The sequence below is a fragment of the Sminthopsis crassicaudata genome, chromosome 5 (assembly GCF_048593235.1).
Source record: "Sminthopsis crassicaudata isolate SCR6 chromosome 5, ASM4859323v1, whole genome shotgun sequence".
Classification (NCBI taxonomy): domain Eukaryota; kingdom Metazoa; phylum Chordata; class Mammalia; order Dasyuromorphia; family Dasyuridae; genus Sminthopsis; species Sminthopsis crassicaudata.
The window spans coordinates 256,969,472-256,988,089 of NC_133621.1; the positions used below are offsets into that span (position 1 = coordinate 256,969,472).

The window sequence follows — 18,618 nt, forward strand, 5'->3', positions numbered from 1 at the left end:
AAAACATTCCCTGTCATCAGGAGGCTTACATTCTTCTGGAGGGGAGAGGGACATGTACAAAGGTTAATAAAAGCAAAATAAACAATTTGGAGAGAACAACACTAACAACTTTGAGGAGATAATTACAATGTCTTCAACTATTTAAATAAAACAGATGGATTTGCAAAATATTTTTTTGGGCAACATTTGTGTAATTTTGAGATTTCTATATGCTATAAAGGCAGCGAGGTGAGTTAGTGGATAGAGCACTGAATCAGGAGTCTGGAAGACTTCAGATTAAATTATACTTCAGTCACTAAATAACTGAGAATCCTGACAAAATCCCAAACTCTGTCTTTTTTTCCTCATCTGTAAAATGGAGATAATAATAATAACTTTTACAGGGTTGTTGTGAGGATAAAATGAGAAAAATAATTGTAAACCTCAAAGCAATATATAAAAGGTAGTAGTAGTAGTAGTAGTAGTAGTAGTAGTAGTAATCGTCTTAGTAGTTGTTGTAGTCATAGTAGTGATAGCAGTAATAGTAGTATTTTCTTTCCAATAAATTTGAGCAGCTTCAAGGCTAAGTACAGCCAATTCTTACTTTAAGAGGATTTATATTTCCTTCTTCTTTCAAAATTCTTTATATTTAGCTCCTTTAAAAAATTATTTCCCAAATTGATTCTTGCTTTTAAGCTAAAATCAAACTAGATCTCTTCTCCACATTATGTTCTTTCCATACTGGACCATTTTTTAACTTACTTTTTGCTTCAACAATACAAAGTGATAATTGTTAATATAAGAAATTTCATGATTTTAAACAAGTTTTAGAGTTGCAAAACCATTCATAAAGAAAAAAAAAACAAATGGTATGCAGCTACACCTTTATAAAAAGGTCAAACGACATTTGAGGCTATCACTGAGAGGATCAGAACATGTTTAATGGTATAAAAGACTAGAGAGAAAAAAGTGAAAGAAGAAAGGGGTAGAAGAAAGGAAGATGGTAGATCAGAAAGAAAGGTAAAGCAGTTTACATGATAGTAGCGCTAGATTGTCATCAACAATTATCTCTGTAACCAAGCAGGACCATCTATCTGTGCCTTCCTCCTCTGTCTGTTTTGTCTGTCTGTCTGAGTTTCTCTGTTTCTCTTTCTCTCAAAAACAAAACAAAACAATGTATTAGGTTTACAAATACAAAACATGATCAATACTATTTCCATACATATGTTAATATGTGACATATACATATATGATATAAATACAAAAATTTATACAAATGCTACAAAAGTATATCTATGAAGTTATACGCATGCATATCTACATGTAAACGTGCTCATAATGATTTATCCAGTGTAACAAAGCCAGTAGGCATCAGATCTTGATCTTGAATTCAAGTGTTTCTCATTCTTAAGTTCAGTTCTCAATCTATTTCTTGACTTATATTATGTATTATATATATATATATGTATATATATATACATATATATATATATATATATATGTATAAACACCTTTGTCTAAAGTGTAAGAGTAAAAGAAGGAGGAGGAAGGGAGAAAGGTCCATATTTCTCCATGTTTCTAAGATATAAATTAAAACCATGGGAACCATAGTGTTCTTTCACAAATTCTAACCCTACATTCCTCTACCCCCTAAAAAAAGTCATAATAACATTATTAACATAATGTTTTCTGGTGTAAAATTCCTGCTTGACATAATAAGGACAGTTGATATGACTTCTTCAAATTAGTTATACTGAGATAACAGAAGATATTTCTTTAAAGTGATTTGATATGATTGTAATGCACTTGGAAACATCTATCACAATCCAATCATATTTGTCATTTATAGAGGAAAGATTTCTGAGTCTGAAGACCTGTATTCAAATTCTGCTTCTGATATATCTGATGCCTTTACTTGTGAGCCTTTAGATTAGCCACTAAACTGTCTTGGGCCTCATGGGATTCCTCATCTATAAAATTAGGGGCTTTAACAAGTGACTTCTGTGGTTCCTTTGAGTCCTACTTGCTTTTGGTCCTTTAAAGTATTTTCACCAGTATATGCTTTAACTATCAGAATGTGATAGCATATCCTAGCTTGAGGTTCTGGAGGATTCTGATTGTTAGAAAGTGAATAAGAATAATTTTGTTTTGCTTGTACCAAGAAGGCAGAAGTTTTTGTTTTTAAGCTATGTAGTAGTACTAATGCAACTTTAAGAGAGAGAGCCAAATGACCAATCCTTATTTTCTAGTATAGTTAATAAAATGACTTAATTACCCAGAAATTGTGTCTCTCAAACTTTTTATATGTCACAGTAACTGATCCCATGAGAACTGTTTAGGTCACTGAGACCTAAGAGAATGAGACAAAAGCAGAAAAGAGCCCATGAAAGGACTTAAAGGTATAGATACAGGTGAGTAAGAAATGGATGAAGATCCTGCAAAAGCTGTGTTTAAGCAGAACAAGGTTGATATCTTTGTAGCATAAGAGCAATTTAAATACTGGAAGACTGTTGCACAACTGCACAACCTTTCTAGATGTTTCCTCGCCTCAAAAAAAATTTTTTTTTTTTTTTTTCTCCAGGAATAACATCACAAATCCTTTCACTGGATCTTATTTGACATGTTTTTTCAGGGACCTTTCTCTTGGTTGAGTTCCTCTGGTTATTCTTTAGATTATAAATATTCTTCCCCATATGTGGCTTTTAGAATTAAAATGAGGTTTAACCAAAGAGATGACAGCAGGAGGATCCTTTCCTTTGCTTCAGTCCCTCTTTAAAAAGCATGAACTTTTCAGTTACCATGGCATATTGCTGAGTCATAAGTAAATGCAACTAAAACACTTTTTGAGATGAATTGCAATGGAGTCTTGCATTCCTAATTTTATATTTATGAAGATTAATTTTTTAGAAACCATACAGGAGAATTTATCTTTAAGTTGATTTTATCCTGCATTTAGACCATACCATCTTCTAATTCAGAAGAATTTACTTTTCACTGACTTCTAATCTTCCTTCAAGCATTTTCTAGAGGATCACAGGGTTGGACTCAGGTGGAATCCAAAATCACTTCTTTCAATTCTAGGAAAGCCATGCATACTGGCCCCCTCTCAAAGTTCCTATCAAGGTAAGAAATAGACTAGTTGATCAGTGGAATAGGTTAGGTTTAAAGGACAAAACAATCAATAACTTTAATAATCTAGTGTTCGACAAACCCAAAGACCCCAACTTTGGGGATAAGAACTCAATGTTTGACAAAAATTGCTGGAAAAACTGGAAATTAGTATGGCAGAAACTACCCACACTCAAAATTCCTATTATCCTTTAAACTCTGTCAGGCTAAATAAATCTCTCAATATTTCTTTTCCTCCCTCCCTCCCTCCCTCCCTCCCTCCCTCCCTCCCTCCCTCCCTCCCTCCCTCCCTTCCTTCCTTCCTTCCTTCCTTCCTTCCTTCCTTCCTTCCTTCCTTCCTTCCTTCCTTCCTTCCTTCCTTCCTTCCTTCCTTCCTTCCTTCCTTCCTTCCTTCCTTCCTTCCTTCCTTCCTTCCTTCCTTCCTTCCTTCCTTCTTTCCTTCCTTCCTTCCTTCCTTCCTTCCTTCTTTCTTTCCTTCCTTAATTTTTTCCTTCCTCTCTCCCTCTCCCTTCCCCCTCTGCTTTCTCTCTCTCTCTCTCTCTCTCTTTCTCTCTCTCTCTCTCTCTCTCTCTCTCTCTCTCTCTCTCTCTCTCTCTCTCTCTCTCTCTCTCAGAGTGTGTGTTTGTATGTGTATGCATGTAATTAGGAGAAGTAAACTCTGTTCCTCTTGGGTTTTCCTAACAGGAGCCACTCTAAAGAAAACACCATCAGTTTCTGAAACAAGTAGAATTGAGGAGACAATGGTTAAATCTAATTTAGCATTGATTTAATCCTACAACAAATAATGGTTTCCTAGTGACTTAATGATTGGTTTATACTCAGTGTAGAGCATATAAGCTACAAGGTACCAGGGCTTCAGGGAGATTCATAAGCCAGAGTAGGCAGGTGGGAGCTTAAACTCAAGCTCTCCAAACCAAGAAGAAAGATAAGTCTCTAAAAAAACTAACCTGGGCCCAGGAAAGGAGATAAGACTTTGAAAGAGACAATAAAGGATTTGGACTTTAATATCTGGCTGCACTTGTGGTAATTACTAAACTGAAACGAAAGCTGCTTCCAGAGACCCCCAGGAAAACTGAAAAAGAGAACATTATAAGTTTCTCCTTTATTTTTCTTTCTCCTAACACAGCTGGTCAGAACAAACATTATCTGGAATGGGGACAAATTAGAAGTCTTCCCAATAAGATTAGTGGTGAAGCAAGGGTGTCTCTTATTATTAATATTATGCAACAGAGTATTAAAATGTTAGCTATGTCAATAAAATAAGAAAATAAATTGAAGAAATAAAAATAAGCAGGGAGGAAACAAAATTATGATATGATATTATACTTAGAAAACCTTAGAGAATCACCTAAAAAAGTACTTGGAACATTGGACAACTTTAATAACACTGTAGGATATAAGATAAACTCACACAAATCATGAGCATTCTCATATATTATCAATAAAAGTTAAGAGGAAAAGATTAAAAAAAAAGTTACATTTAAAATAACTGTGGGATATTTAAAAAACAATTGTAAGTCTAGCCACCAAGACAAGCTTAGGACTATTTTTCCTCCAGTTATGCCAAACTACTAAAGAATTATTTTATAGTATTGGGAAAAAAAATAATAAAAATGCATCTTGAAAAACAAAAGATAGAATATCAAGTGAATCAACCAAAATTAAAAAAAAAAATAAGAGAAGGTAGCCTAGAAGTTCTTATTTTTTAAAAGTTATTTTTTACTTGCATGCAAATCTTCATGAGTTCTTTTGGAGTTTTCTTGACAAAGATTCTGAAGTAGTTTGCCATTTCCTCCCCAGCTCATTTTACAGATGAGGAAACTGAGGCAGAGTTAAGTGATTTGCCCAAGATCACAGGGCTAGTGTCTGAGAAAGATAAGTGTTCATGACAATAGGCGACTTTCTATTAATTGTTACTTAGCTGCTTAGCAATACCAGATTTCAAAATATATTTCAATATAATGATAATTGAAGCAATCTATTACTGGCTAAGAAATAGAATGGTAGCAGTACAGTGGATTAGGTACCCAAAACAGCAGTACATGACCATAGTAATCTAGTGTTTGATAAATCCAAAGATCTGAGCTTTTAGAGCCAGAATTCACCATTTGAAAAAATTGCTGGGAAACTTAAGAGCAGTTTGTGAAAATTAGAAATAAAGTAAAATTTATTTTTTTAAATTTTTATTTATTTGTTTAGGCAATTGGGGCTAAGTGACTTGCTCAGGGTCACACAAATAGGAAGAGTTAAGAGTCTGGGGCCAAATTTGAACCCTGATGACTTCAGGGCTGCTGCTCTATTCACTGTGCCACCTAGTTGTCCCCATAGAGTAAAATTTCAAAGTGGTCAAAATGCATACATAATTTGTACAAAAAAGCTTATATCATAACAAAAAATCTTATATCATATAACCATCATGAGTTAGGGGAGCATGGGAAATTTTACTTGTCAGATCTATAAATAAGAGTTTATGATCAAACAAGAGATAGATAGGTTCACAGGAAGTAAAATGAGTGACATGGGATTTAAAAAAATGTTTTGTGCAAACAAACTTCTAGAATGAAGGAAATTGAGAAATATTTTTTTACAGCCTATTTCTCTGATAAAAGCTTCATTTATCAAATAAATAGAACATTGAATCAAATATATACGAAAGAAAGGCTATTTCCCAATTGATAAATGGTCAAAGGATATAAACAGGCATGGTAGTGCATACACTACCATGAAATTTCATTTCAGTAGTAACTGGGAAAGCACAAGAAATTTGTTCCCTTTCCAGAACCTGGACAATCCTGCTGTCATGAAAATGACATACAATACTGGTGAAATGAAATTTTGTAAAATTTTCCACAAGCTCTCATTATTGACAATGTCAAAGACCTTTATTAGACAGATGACCTGTGTTCTGCTCCTGTCATTTCTCCTGATGTTGTTGTCCAATAAACACCACACCAACCATTCCTTGACCCTTTCTGAAGCCACACTGGCACTAGAGTAGATGACCATCTTCCAGATAAAGGATACGTCTATTAAGAAGGACTCTTGAAAGAATCTTGCCAGCAATGCCTAAGCCTTTTGTTTGTCATAAGACAACCTATTTCTCTGGGCATGGACAATGGAGCATCTGTGCATTTCTGTAAGATGATCTCTTTTTGCCACATAAACCAGAAAAATTTCTGTCTGCTTTTGTATGAGAAGTAGACCCTTCTGCTTTGTAAATCTCAGCTGGAATATAATCTACACTAAGTATTTTACCACATGAGAGTAGCCTAATAGTATATAAAACCTCTTCTTCAGCTAGAAGTTCTTTTAGATATAGATTGGCGTCAACCAAAGGTAAATATATATCTATATATGTATATCTATTTATCTATCTAGCTATCTAATGACTTACATATAGCTTGTCTTCTTAATGAGAAAGGCAAGAAAGGAGAGAGGAATTTGAAATTCAAATTAAAAAATGTTTAAAAAAAAAAAAAAAAAAAGGATATTTAGCATATCCCTAAAATTCTGAGGAGCAATCTAGGATTTGAAACTATACACTTCACCAAAACAAATACTAAAATCGGGGAAAGATTTTTAGGGGGGATTCACCAACTAAATAAATCAAATTGTCAACATGTTATAATCTCTAATACATTTATCAGATTATACACATTTCAGCCTCTAAACTCTTGTAGATGTATAAGGTGAAGACTCATTTTTATTGCTCACTTAATGTAAAGAAGTTATGTTCCAGACATATCTTTTGAACCAAAGACATCTGAATTAGGTACAACTTGAAATCTGTTTAGATTGGGTCAAGATCAGGTCTTGAGGAGCTAGTTCAAATGAAGATAAAATTTCCAGAGTTTAGCATAAGAAAGGAGAGAGCTGAACTAGAAAAAATTGGCAGTGAAGGACAATTAGCAAAAGGAGAAAAAAAGGAATTTAGAATTAAGCTGTGCCATAAGAGTAAGAGACTGATGGTGGTCATTGGCCAGTCAGATACACTGGAGCAGAAGACTTGAGCTGAGGACATCTATTATGGTCACTTTTGTAAGGATTGAGAGAAGATCCAAAAAAGTCTGCTCTTTCCCAAACTTCCCAAGGCCTAAAAATCAACATACAAATAAGTATACGTTGCTGATTTTTTTTCTCAAATTTGTCATTTCAACAAAAAATTTCGGCATTAATGAAAATTTGGGCAGAAAGTCAAATTTCTGCCTAAATTTTATGGCTTTTTTTAACTTGAGATTTAGGGTGATTATAACAGCTTTCTTAACTTTTTATTTAATATTAACTCCACAAAGAAGTAAAGGAGGAAATTCTTTAAACTTCTAGGGGTCGTTTTATAGGCTTAAGATATAAAATAAAGCAATTATTATAATAGGGTATCATATCTGAATACTGTGGTAGAGTATCTCTATCTTTATTACAGGAATCATTTAAAGAATGATATGTATGGAAATCACACATCATAAAACTTTACTTATTTGACCTTTCATAGAAAATCAAAATAGTTATTATGAACCCTTGGAAAGGGATGCTAATTAGTAACTCTTGAATTTCTTTGCGATGATAAGTCCAATGACTTCCAATGAAGAATATGCTAGAACAGATAGAAATTTACTATGCTGGCAACTCTTTTTTTTTTTTTTTCCCTTTCATGTGTACATGAACATAATTATAGTTTTAGAAGAAAAAAAGCAGGACATTTTGCTAGCGGCAGAAACAACAGACGAGAGGAATATATGAAATGGACAAATCTGCTCACCAGTGGGGGGAAAAAAATCAATAGCAGTTTCCTAATGTTGAACAGAAAATATTCAAGCTGTCCCAGATGGAGCTGTGTCACTATTGTTGCCTAAGTTAGATGCAGAGTAAGAAGACTGTACAAATCATTCAGGCTTAGGAAAGTATTTGAAGTTAAAATTAAGATAGTCATAACAACAGAATTTCTCAGTGTTTTAAATGATGACTTGTGAAGAATTATTTCAATCTCTGAATACTATATTGTATCAAGAAGCCATCTGATGGTTAGATATGGTCTTGAAATGGTACATTTTTTCATTATCTATGATGGGAGAAAAATCAGTCATTACAAGTTAGCATGGTTTGCTAACATGTTTGACTGCCCCTGGAATGAGAATTTTGTGATAAAGGCATTTGTTAGGCACTCATATTAGATTATGATAGCTTTCTGATACAAGCATTGCCAATTTCCTCTTTGAGAATGCAAATTAATGTTAGATCTCATTTGATTCGTTAAGTAAGCTGAACAGACATTATTCTGAACAATGACAGGAATTTTCCATGGATGATAATAAAATGGTAACTCCCATTTACATAACAATTAATGGCTTACAAAGTACTTTCTGATTGATACATTCTGATAAATTTAAATTCTAGTGTTCTGCAACTTTACTACTCCTCTTTTCCCCCCCTCCTTCTTGGTGGAAGTAGCATTAATTACTATGGAAAAAGAGAAGAAAGTAAGCTTGGAGAACCTTTTATATAAATTACAGAACAAAAGGATCCTAAAGAAAACTATCACGGCATAGTTTGAAATATTGTGGTGTAAGGATCTGAAAAATGAATTTTAAGGAACAGAAAATAATATTAATCTTAAATACCAGCATGTTTGGTATTAATTTATTTAAAGGAAACATTCCTGGAGAAGTCTGATTTTTAAACTACTATCAGAATTAACTAGGGCCCTTTAAAACTAATGTTTCAATTTTTCATATTTAAATGTATTGTTGCACATAAAATGAACAGTATGAACACCATATATGAATTTCTAAATATTCTGTAGCTAATGATGCAATTCTATGATGATAAAAAGAAAATTGGAGTATTGTTTCTCTAGAGAAAAGAAAAAAAAAGTGATTGCCATCACTTTTTGGACTACTTCTAAATGTAGCTTACTGAGCACTTAAGTACTAGAGGATACTAGTGTTATAAATAACATACTTTAATACTTTTTAAATAATCCTTACAAAATGTTCCTAGCTTTTTGGTTGATCTATTTGTTGCTTAGAAAAGCAGTATATATCATAGTAAAAGGAGAGCAAATCAGTGAAGATTTGGGATTGGGCATCACATCTGACTAACAGGCTGTGTGATGACTTTGGGCAAAACATTTAATATTTTAATGCCCTCCTGGTAACTCTCAAAATGTTTAAAGGCACAACACTTGCTAATTAAAGGAATTTCTTTCACCAGAAGCTCCCTAGAAAAACTACAGTGTCAGTGAAATCAAAGGACTAATCAAACACCAATGAAAATATGCTATCAACTGTTTTAAGCTATTATATTAATTTGTCTTACAAATTAAAAGGCACTATTCTAAAAGATACTCCTAACAATGTACTTTAATAAAACAGATTCCATATTTACTTTGTTCTATTCAATAACAAAAACAAAAACAAAAAATATTAATGATGTTTAAAAAGCATATGTACATATTTCAGCATTATACATATTGACCCTTTTTGGTCAATGATTTTTAAATTATATGTTTTAATAATATAAATATATTGTTGACAATGAGTCTTCCCCCCCCCCCCCACCCGAGGCTGGGGTTAAGTGACTTGCCCAGGGTCACACAGCTAGGAAGTGTTAAGTGTCCGAGACCAGATTTGAACTCCGGTCCTACTGAATTCAGGGCTGGTGCTATCCACTGCGCCACCTAGCTGCCCCCAGTAATGAATCTTTAACTAAAATTTTAAGAAAAAAATTCATTTTTAGAAAGGTAGAAAAAGTTATGTGAGAATGTATGATAGGATCTATATTTTGATTACAATGTACATTAAAAAAAAAAAAACCCTCAAGATTTAATTGTGACTACTTTTCCCCACTTTGCAAATTTAGGAGTTTCTAGTAGATAAATTGAGTAATTCCATTTTTAGTCTCACAAAACTGGGAGTGTGGAAATAAGCTGAGGGCTAAATAAACAATGATACTAATTGATTGGTTATTCCCCCTCTGCCACTGGTCTCTGGCTCAACCAGGCAAATAGAGAATGAAATGAACTGACTTCCATCCATCCTATCTACCAATTTTCAAATAAAGAAATGATTTAGAAACAAGTTGATCATTCTAGGTTGATCAAAGTAATTATAGTTTCACCAGCTAAATTTACAAAGTGAAAATTGGTAGAGCAAGGAAGAAAACTTTCTAGATCCCCTATCAAAGAACGCAGAACAAAGAGATCTGCCCAAAAATTTACAAACACACATTGTCAAAAACTGGAATTATCTCAATAAAATCAATGTGTTTGGTGATGTTCCCTTAAGCTCTTAAAATTGTCTCATGATGCTTTGCAATATATCACATTGCTGCTTAAGAAAACAATGAGAAATAAAGCTATTCAGTTTGTAATGAGACATTCAATTAGGATTTTTGTTGACATCAGAAAGGGGCCATTGAAGAATATGCTAAGTATTTCTTATTTCTTATTCTTATTTCTTCTAAATATTCCAAAACACATAGTAGAGGATAGAGACTTATTAGCTGAAACCCCATTCAGGATCAGGCTTGATATCTCTAGTCCAGAAGACAGCTGAAACCAAAATGAACAGAAGTTGATACTTACCTGATTTCTTTATTGATGGCATCTAATTGTTCTTGAAGCATCATGGCTAGAGTCTGAGCATCAGAATGGCCGCTTGGGGACAGGAGGTCCATTGAGCTAAAAATAGTTTCTCTATCATCATCATCAATATCAGACATTTCAGTGTCACTTTCAAAATGATGACTACTCAGCACTCCCATTTGCTGAGTTCTGTTCCATTCATGGTCCCCAAGAGATTTCACCTAAATAGCAAGTCATATAACTTACAGTAAGGCATCATCCAAAGTATTGAACTTCAGTTCATACAGGAATAGGATTTTAAAAAATTATTTGAGGAAAAGAGAAAGAAAATGCTATTAGTCTAAGTAACTGAGAAAATGAAGGTCATTTCTTTGACATTTTAACCAGCAAATTATCAAGATATCCTATTTATTTAATATGAATGAAAACTAAAATTTTTGTTTTTTTTTTCTTCTGACTATATTTTAGAACTAAGCCAATACTGGATGAGACTGAAAACTTCAATACAAAAAGTACATTTTAAAAATTGCTCCTATTGTGATTTTCTTAGCTTGCCCTTGTTAATTTCCTTAAGCCCAAAGCATGCTTATTTGTCTGATGAAGGTAACTTAATTTCCTAGACTAGGTCTGTTGTGTGGATAAGACTACTCAGCAACCAAATACAGACACCAGGACAGCACTTTTAATCCCAGATTTTCTGCTGTTCCTTAATCTTTTTACAAATGAATCCTTGTGCTTAAAATGGAAATAGAAAAAACTAAATTTGAGCCAGCTCATTTAAAAAAACAAAACAAAAAACAAAAAACAAAAAAACAACTTACTCACAGGAGGAACTTCCATACCAATTTTAAAATCTTAGCCTCTGGTGTCAAAACTGTGTGCCTCTCATTTCAGGGAGAACAGATGCTTACATATAGCATTTTATTCCTGATTTCTTAGTTCTCCAATTAATATGCAAAATCTTATGAGATAATTCTCATGACCAGCAGGATGAATACAGAGAGGCTTGGAGTGACTTACATGAACTGATACTAATTGAAATGAGCAGAACCAGGAGATCATTATACACTTCAACAATGATACTGTATGAGGATGTATTCTGATGGAAGTGGATATCTTCAACATAATTCCAATTGATCAATGATGGACAGAATCATCTACACCCAGAAAAGGAACACTGGGAAATAAATGTGGACTACTTCCATTTTTGCATTTTGCAAGAATGCATCCAATTTTTCTTGTGCAACTAGAGAACTGTTTGGTTTTATACACACATATTGTATCTAAGATATACTTTAACACGTTTAACATGTATGAGACTGCCTGCCATCTAGGGGAGGGGGTGGAGGGAGGGAAGGGAAAAAGTTGGAACAGAAGTGAGAACAAGAGACAATGTTGTAAAAATTATCCATGCATATGTTCTGTCAATAAAAAGCTATAAAAAATCTTATGGGATATTGCTCCCCATGTATTGGAAAAGCTTAAAATGTATGAGCTGTAATATTGAATGGAATAGATAATTACAGTAATTGTATAATCTAACCGAGGAGTTCTGGGCAAATTCATAATAGTTAATGACTTCACATTTTCCTCTAAAATATTATTTACATATATATATGCATATTTAATAACACTTTTCCATTATAGAATAGTGGGAATAAAGCTGGACTTTAGACCTGTGATTTCATGAGTATTGAGTACCCCAAGGGAGGAAGACTCACTTACCCAAGCAAGTTAGGTCTTCTGCAACTTATAGTTTGGGGGAGTTGCTTGGAGCAATGGGATCAATTCAAAAGGAAAAAAAGTGTCATTTATCCATGCATAAGGGGCTGCACATTGATTTAGTTTTAAAATATAATATTTATGTTTTACTTGTTTTGTTTCTATTTTAATCTGGCTTGGACAGCACTTGAGAGTTTTTTGGACCACATGTTTGTTATCTCTGGCCTAGGATATGAGAAACCCTATCTAAGATTACTCAGTCTATTAGCATTGGAGCAGGAAATGAACTCAGGTCTTCAGGAGACTTTAAATCTACCTTTGTATCCAATAACTAAGCTTCCTTCTAACAAATATAAGAATTACATGATATCATAAATTAATTGGACCTTCAAAGCCACTGAGCTCAAACTAAGTATTTTATACCTGAGCAAAATGACAAAAGGGGTGCAATGATTTACCAGCTAATAACTGAGTATATATATATATATATATATATATATATATATATATATATATATATATATATATATATATATATATATATACACATATTTATTTATATACTCAGCATTTTGGAAAGTAGTATGGTGTAGTGGATAGGTTACTTGACTTGGAATCCAGAAAACCTGGACTTCAATTCTACTTAAGCACTTATTAGTTGTATGGTTCTAGATAAATGACTTAAACTGTATTGCCTCATTATTCTCATCTGTCAAATAAGGAGACTGGATTTGACAACCTCTAATCTCTAAATATGTAGCTACAATCCTCTGATTGGAGTAATAGTTGTTCCAACTCCAAATCCACAAGATCATCCTTTTGTATCACATAAGACTAATGATATAGTTTTCATTGGAATTTAATGTTTTCAATAATAAGACTAGTAATGAAACAGAGTATAGTGATTATAATCAATGAGCTGAAAAGTATAAAGTATAACCTTTGGTTCATCTCTTCGGACTCCCATACGGCCTCTTCTGGGTCTTCTTATGACCTTAGTTGACCTATAGTCAGACTGGCTGTCCACAAGAGAACCTACAGAATACCTAAGTTCTGTTGAGGTATCCAAATGTGTCCTATGGAAGAAAAAAATCTACAGTTACCCATCAAGTGAATTCAGATGTAATATAAAATTCAAATAGTGAATCACTTATCATCACTGAATAATCATTCAGTCAATAGTGTATGTTTCCACAGAAATAAATCAGGTATTTGTAAAGCAAAATCAAGTCTTTAACTGTTATTGCTGTTGTTGAGTAGTTTTCAGTAGTGTATTTTCACTCTTTGTGACCCTAACTGAGGTTTTCAGAGGAAAATACTAGAGAGGTTTGCCATTTCCTTCTCTAGATCATTTTACACATGACAAAACTGAGGCAGAAAGGATTAAGTGACTTTCCCAGGCTCAGACAGCTAAGAAATACATGAGGCTAGATTTAAATTCAGGAAAAGTCTTGGCACTCTATATATTGTGCCGCTTAGCTTCCCCAATCTATTTAATAAATTACTAATGCAATGTACTAAACAGTTAATTCAAGACTGTCCAATACAAAGGACATTGCCTGAAAAGAATTAGACCCAGGAGTGGGGCTTAAGATTGATTCTGATTGGGGTAATGGAACCAAGATGGCAGAGATGACACAAGTTTCTCTCTGACTTTCTTTACAATCCTCACAATAATTACAAAATCCAGCCTCTGAATTAGCTTTGGATGGGCAGAACCCATGAATATTGGTACTGCAAGAAATTATCAGCAGAAGATAATTTCAAATATTGCTAAAAAAGGTCTGTTTAAATTGCCAGGGCAACCAGTACAAATGCCAGCTCAGAATCCTGGAGCAGCACAGTCTTAGGGTGTCTGAACAGACTCCACCACAAACACCAGGCAGATAGCACAGAGTCCTGGGGCATTGCTGATGACTCCACAAGGAATGGCCAGAACCAGGAGTGAATCAGCATTGACTCAGTATAGCTGCCGTTGCTTGGAAAACCTCTCCAGCCCTAAAGGCAGACCTTAATTTAACTTAAAAAAATGGGCAAAAAAGTAAAGAGGACTCTAACAATTGACAGCTTTTATGGCAAAAGAAAAGAACAGATTTCAAACCCTAAGGAGATTGTCTCCAGATGAAGTTCTAAAAGGTGAAATAATCTGGTCCCCATCATACAAGACTCTTCTAGAAGAACTTTAAAAAGGATCTTAAAAGCGAGCTAGAGGAAAAAATGAGGAAAGGAAGTGAAAGACTTGCAAGAGAGTTTGGAAAAGGCAACACAAAATAGACATAGTCAAATGGGAAAAACATAAAACTCATTAAAAGATTGATTTGATAAACTGGAAAAAGAAAGCAACTCCTAGGAAAACAGAATTTGTGAAACAGAAAAAGAAAATAACTTCTTAAAAAACAAAATTTGTGAAATAGAAAAAGAAAATAACTCCTTAAAAAATAGAATTTGTGAAATAGAAAAAAATTCCATAGAATAAAACAACTCATTCAAAAATTCAACTGGACAAATACAAAAAGAAGTTTAAAAAGTAAATGAAGAAAACAACACACTAAAATTCAGAATTGAACAAATGGAAACAAGTGATTTAATAAAGCAATAAGAATCAGTCAAGCAAAACTAAAAAAATGAAAAAAAAATAGAAAAAAATGTAAAATACCTAATGGGAAAACAACAGACCTGGAAAATAGATCTAGGAGAGACAATCTAATGATTATTGGACTCCCTGAAATATATGATGAAAAAAAGAACCTACACACTATTTTTCAGGAAATCATCAAAGAGAATTGCCCAGATGTCATAGAATAATAGACATTGAAAGAATTTATTGATCACCTACAGAAAGAGATCCCAAAATTAAAACTCCAAGAAATATAGTAGCTAAATTCCAGAACTATAAGACCAAGGAAAAATTACTACAAGCAGCCAGAAAAAACAAAACAAAACAAAACAAAACAATTCAAATATTGAGGAGCCACAATAAGGATCACTTAGAATCTAGCACATTAAAGGATTGAAGGTCCTGAAATCTGGTATTCAGAAAGGCAAAGGAACTTGGTATGCATCCAAGAATAACTTACCTAGCCAAACTGAGCATTTTCTTCCAGGGAAGATCAACATTCAATAAAATAGATAAATTCCATTTATTTCTGAGAAAAAAAACAGAGCTAAACAAAAAGTTTGACCTCTAAATATAGGACTCAAGAGACGCATAAAAAGGTAAAAAACAAAACAAAACAAAAACAAAAACAAAAACTCTTGAGAACTGTATTTCTGTTATGGTTATATATAAAGATTGCATGTATAATTTGGTTTACTGTTATAACATAAAAAAGGATCTAAAGGTGGAAAGGAAATTGTTCCAGAAAAAGGGGAAAGTGGAGGTACTACATCTCATGAAGAGCAAAGAAAACCTATTATTTCTAAGGGAAAGATGGGAGGGGGAATGATCATAGTGTGAATCTTACTGTCATCAGAATTGGCTCAAAAAGAAAATATTAGGCATATTTGGTTTACAGAGAAACTTCCCCCACCTCATTGAAAAGTAGGAGGGGAAAAGCAAAAAGGGAAGGAATAGGCTAAATAGAAGGAAAGACAGAAATTGAAAGGGAAAGGTTTAAGAAAAGGGGAGGGACTCTAAGGGGAAGGAGGAATCCTAAAGAAGGAGGGCTGCATGAGTTAAGTGGCACTCATAAATTTAATACTGGAGAGGGGGGTAAGGGGAAAAGGAAAGAGATAATCTAGGGTTAACAAGATGGCAGGAAATTCAGAATTATTAATTTTAACCATGAATGTGAATGGGGTAAACTCCCCCATAAAGCAGAGGTGGATAGCAGACAGGATTAAAAGCAAGAATCCTACAATATGTTGTTTATAGGAAACATACTTGAAGTAGGGAGATATATACAGAGTAAAGGTAAAAGTCTGGAGCAGAATATATTATCAATCAAAAATAAAGGTTGCCCAGCTTAACAGAGGAAGAAGTAAATTGGTTAAATAGTCTCATTTTAGAAAAAGAAATAGAACAAGCTATTAATCAACTCCCAAAGAAAAAATCCACAGGATGAGATGGATTTATATGTGAATTCTACCAAACCTTTAAAAAACAATTAACTCCAATGCTACATAAAGAATTTGAAAAAGTGGGGAATGAAGGAGTTCTACCAAATTCCTCTTATGACACAGACTTGGCACCTTTATCTAAACCAGGTAGGATGAAAACAGAAAAGAGAAAATTACAGACCAATCTCCCTAATGAGTATTGATGCAAAAATCTTAAATAAAATATTAGTAAAAAGATTACAGAAAACCATCCCCAAGATAATACACCATGACTAACTAGGATTTATACTAGGACTGCAGGACTGGTTCAATATTAGGAAAATTATTAACATAATTGACTATATCAATAAACAAATGAACAAAAACCATATGATCATCTCAGTAGATGCAGAAAAAGCATCTGATAAAATACAACATCCATTCCTATTAAAACACTAGAGAGTATAGGAATAAATGGATTTTTCCTTAAAATAGTCAGTAGCATCTATTTAAAACCATCAGTAAGCATCATATATAATGGTGATAAACTGGAACCATTTCTAATAAAATTAGGAGTAAAACAAGGTTGCCTACTATCACCATTACTATTCAATATTGTGTTAGAAATACTAGCTTCGGCAATGAGATGAAAAAGAGATTAAAGGAATTAGAGTAGGTAATGAGGAAACCAAATTATCAGTCTTTGCAGATGATATGATGGTAAACTTAGAGAACCCCACAGATTCTACTAAAAATCTATTAGAAATAATCCACAACTTTAGCAAAGTTGCAGGATACAAAATAAATCCACATAAATCATCAGCATTTTTATATATAACTAACAAAATCCAACAGCAAGAGATACAAAGAGAAATTCCATTTAAAGTAACTGCCAATAATATAAAATTCTTGGGAATCTATCTGCCAAGGGAAAGTCAGGAGCTATATGAGCAAAACTACAAAACACTTTCTACACAAATAAAGTCAGATATAAACAATTGGAAAAATATTAAATGCTCTTGGGTAGGTTGAGCAAATAGAATAATGATGACAATACTACCAAAACTAATCTATTTATTTAGTGCTATACCAATCAGACTCCCAGGAAACTATTTTAATGACCTAGAAAAAATTACAACAAAATTCATCTGGAAGAACATAAGGTCAAGAATTTCAAGGGAACTAATGAAAAAAAAAATCAAATGAAGGTGGCCTAGATGTACCTAATCTAAAACTATATTATAAAGCAGCAGTTACCAAAACCATTTGGTATTGGCTAAGAAACAGACTAGTTGATCAGTGAAATAAGTTATGTTCATAGGACAAAATAGTAAAAAACTATAGCAATCTAATGTTTGACAAACCCAATCTAATAATAGACCCCAGCTTTTAGGATAAGAATTCACTATTTGACAAAAACTGTTGGGAAAATTGGAAATTAATATGACAGAAGAAACATGGACCCATACAACACCATACACTAAGATAAGATCAAAATGGGTTCATGATTTAGGCATAAAGAATGAGATTATAAATAAATTAGAGGAACATAAGATAGTTTACCACTCAAACTTGTGGAGGAGGAAGGAATCTGTGACCAAAGAAGAACTAGAGATCATTATTGATCACAAAATGGAAAATTTAGTTATATCAAGTTAAAAAGCTTTTATACAAACAAAATTAATGCAGAAAAGATTAGAAGGGAAGCAATAAACAGGGAAAACATTTTTACAGTTAGAGGTTCTGATTAAAGGCCTCCTTTCCAAAATATATACAGAATTGACTCTAATTTATAAGAAATCAAGCTACTCTTCAATTGATAAATTGTCAAAGGATATGAATAGAGAATTTTCAGATGTTGAAATTGAAACTATTTCTACCCATATGAAAAGATGTTCCAAACCACTATTCATCAGAGAAATGCAAATTAAGACAACTCTGAGATACCACTACACTTGTCATATTGGCTCAGATGTCAGGAAAAGATAATGAAGAAGGTTTTAGTGGATGTGGGAAAATTGGGACACTGATACATTGTTGGTGAAGTTGAGAATGGATCCAACCATTCTGGAGACCAATTTGGAACTATACTCAAAATGTTGTCAAACTGTGCATACCCCCCCAACCAAAAATTAAACTCGAAATACAAAAATTAAAAGGAGAAATCAATA

General features: G+C 33.2%; 1 protein-coding gene across 9 annotated transcripts in view; it reads right to left on the reverse strand.

The window, feature by feature from the left end:
• PPFIA2 (PTPRF interacting protein alpha 2) overlaps positions 1 to 18,618 on the reverse strand; it is a 664,129-nt gene that overhangs the window by 81,409 nt on the left and 564,102 nt on the right. For all 9 annotated transcript variants that reach the window (XM_074270868.1, XM_074270869.1, XM_074270872.1 and 6 more), the window contains 2 exons: positions 13,350 to 13,485; positions 10,688 to 10,908 (listed from right to left, as the gene is read on the reverse strand). In XM_074270868.1, the coding sequence (XP_074126969.1) occupies positions 10,688 to 10,908; positions 13,350 to 13,485 (357 nt within the window). The remainder of the gene's footprint in view (positions 1 to 10,687; positions 10,909 to 13,349; positions 13,486 to 18,618) is intronic.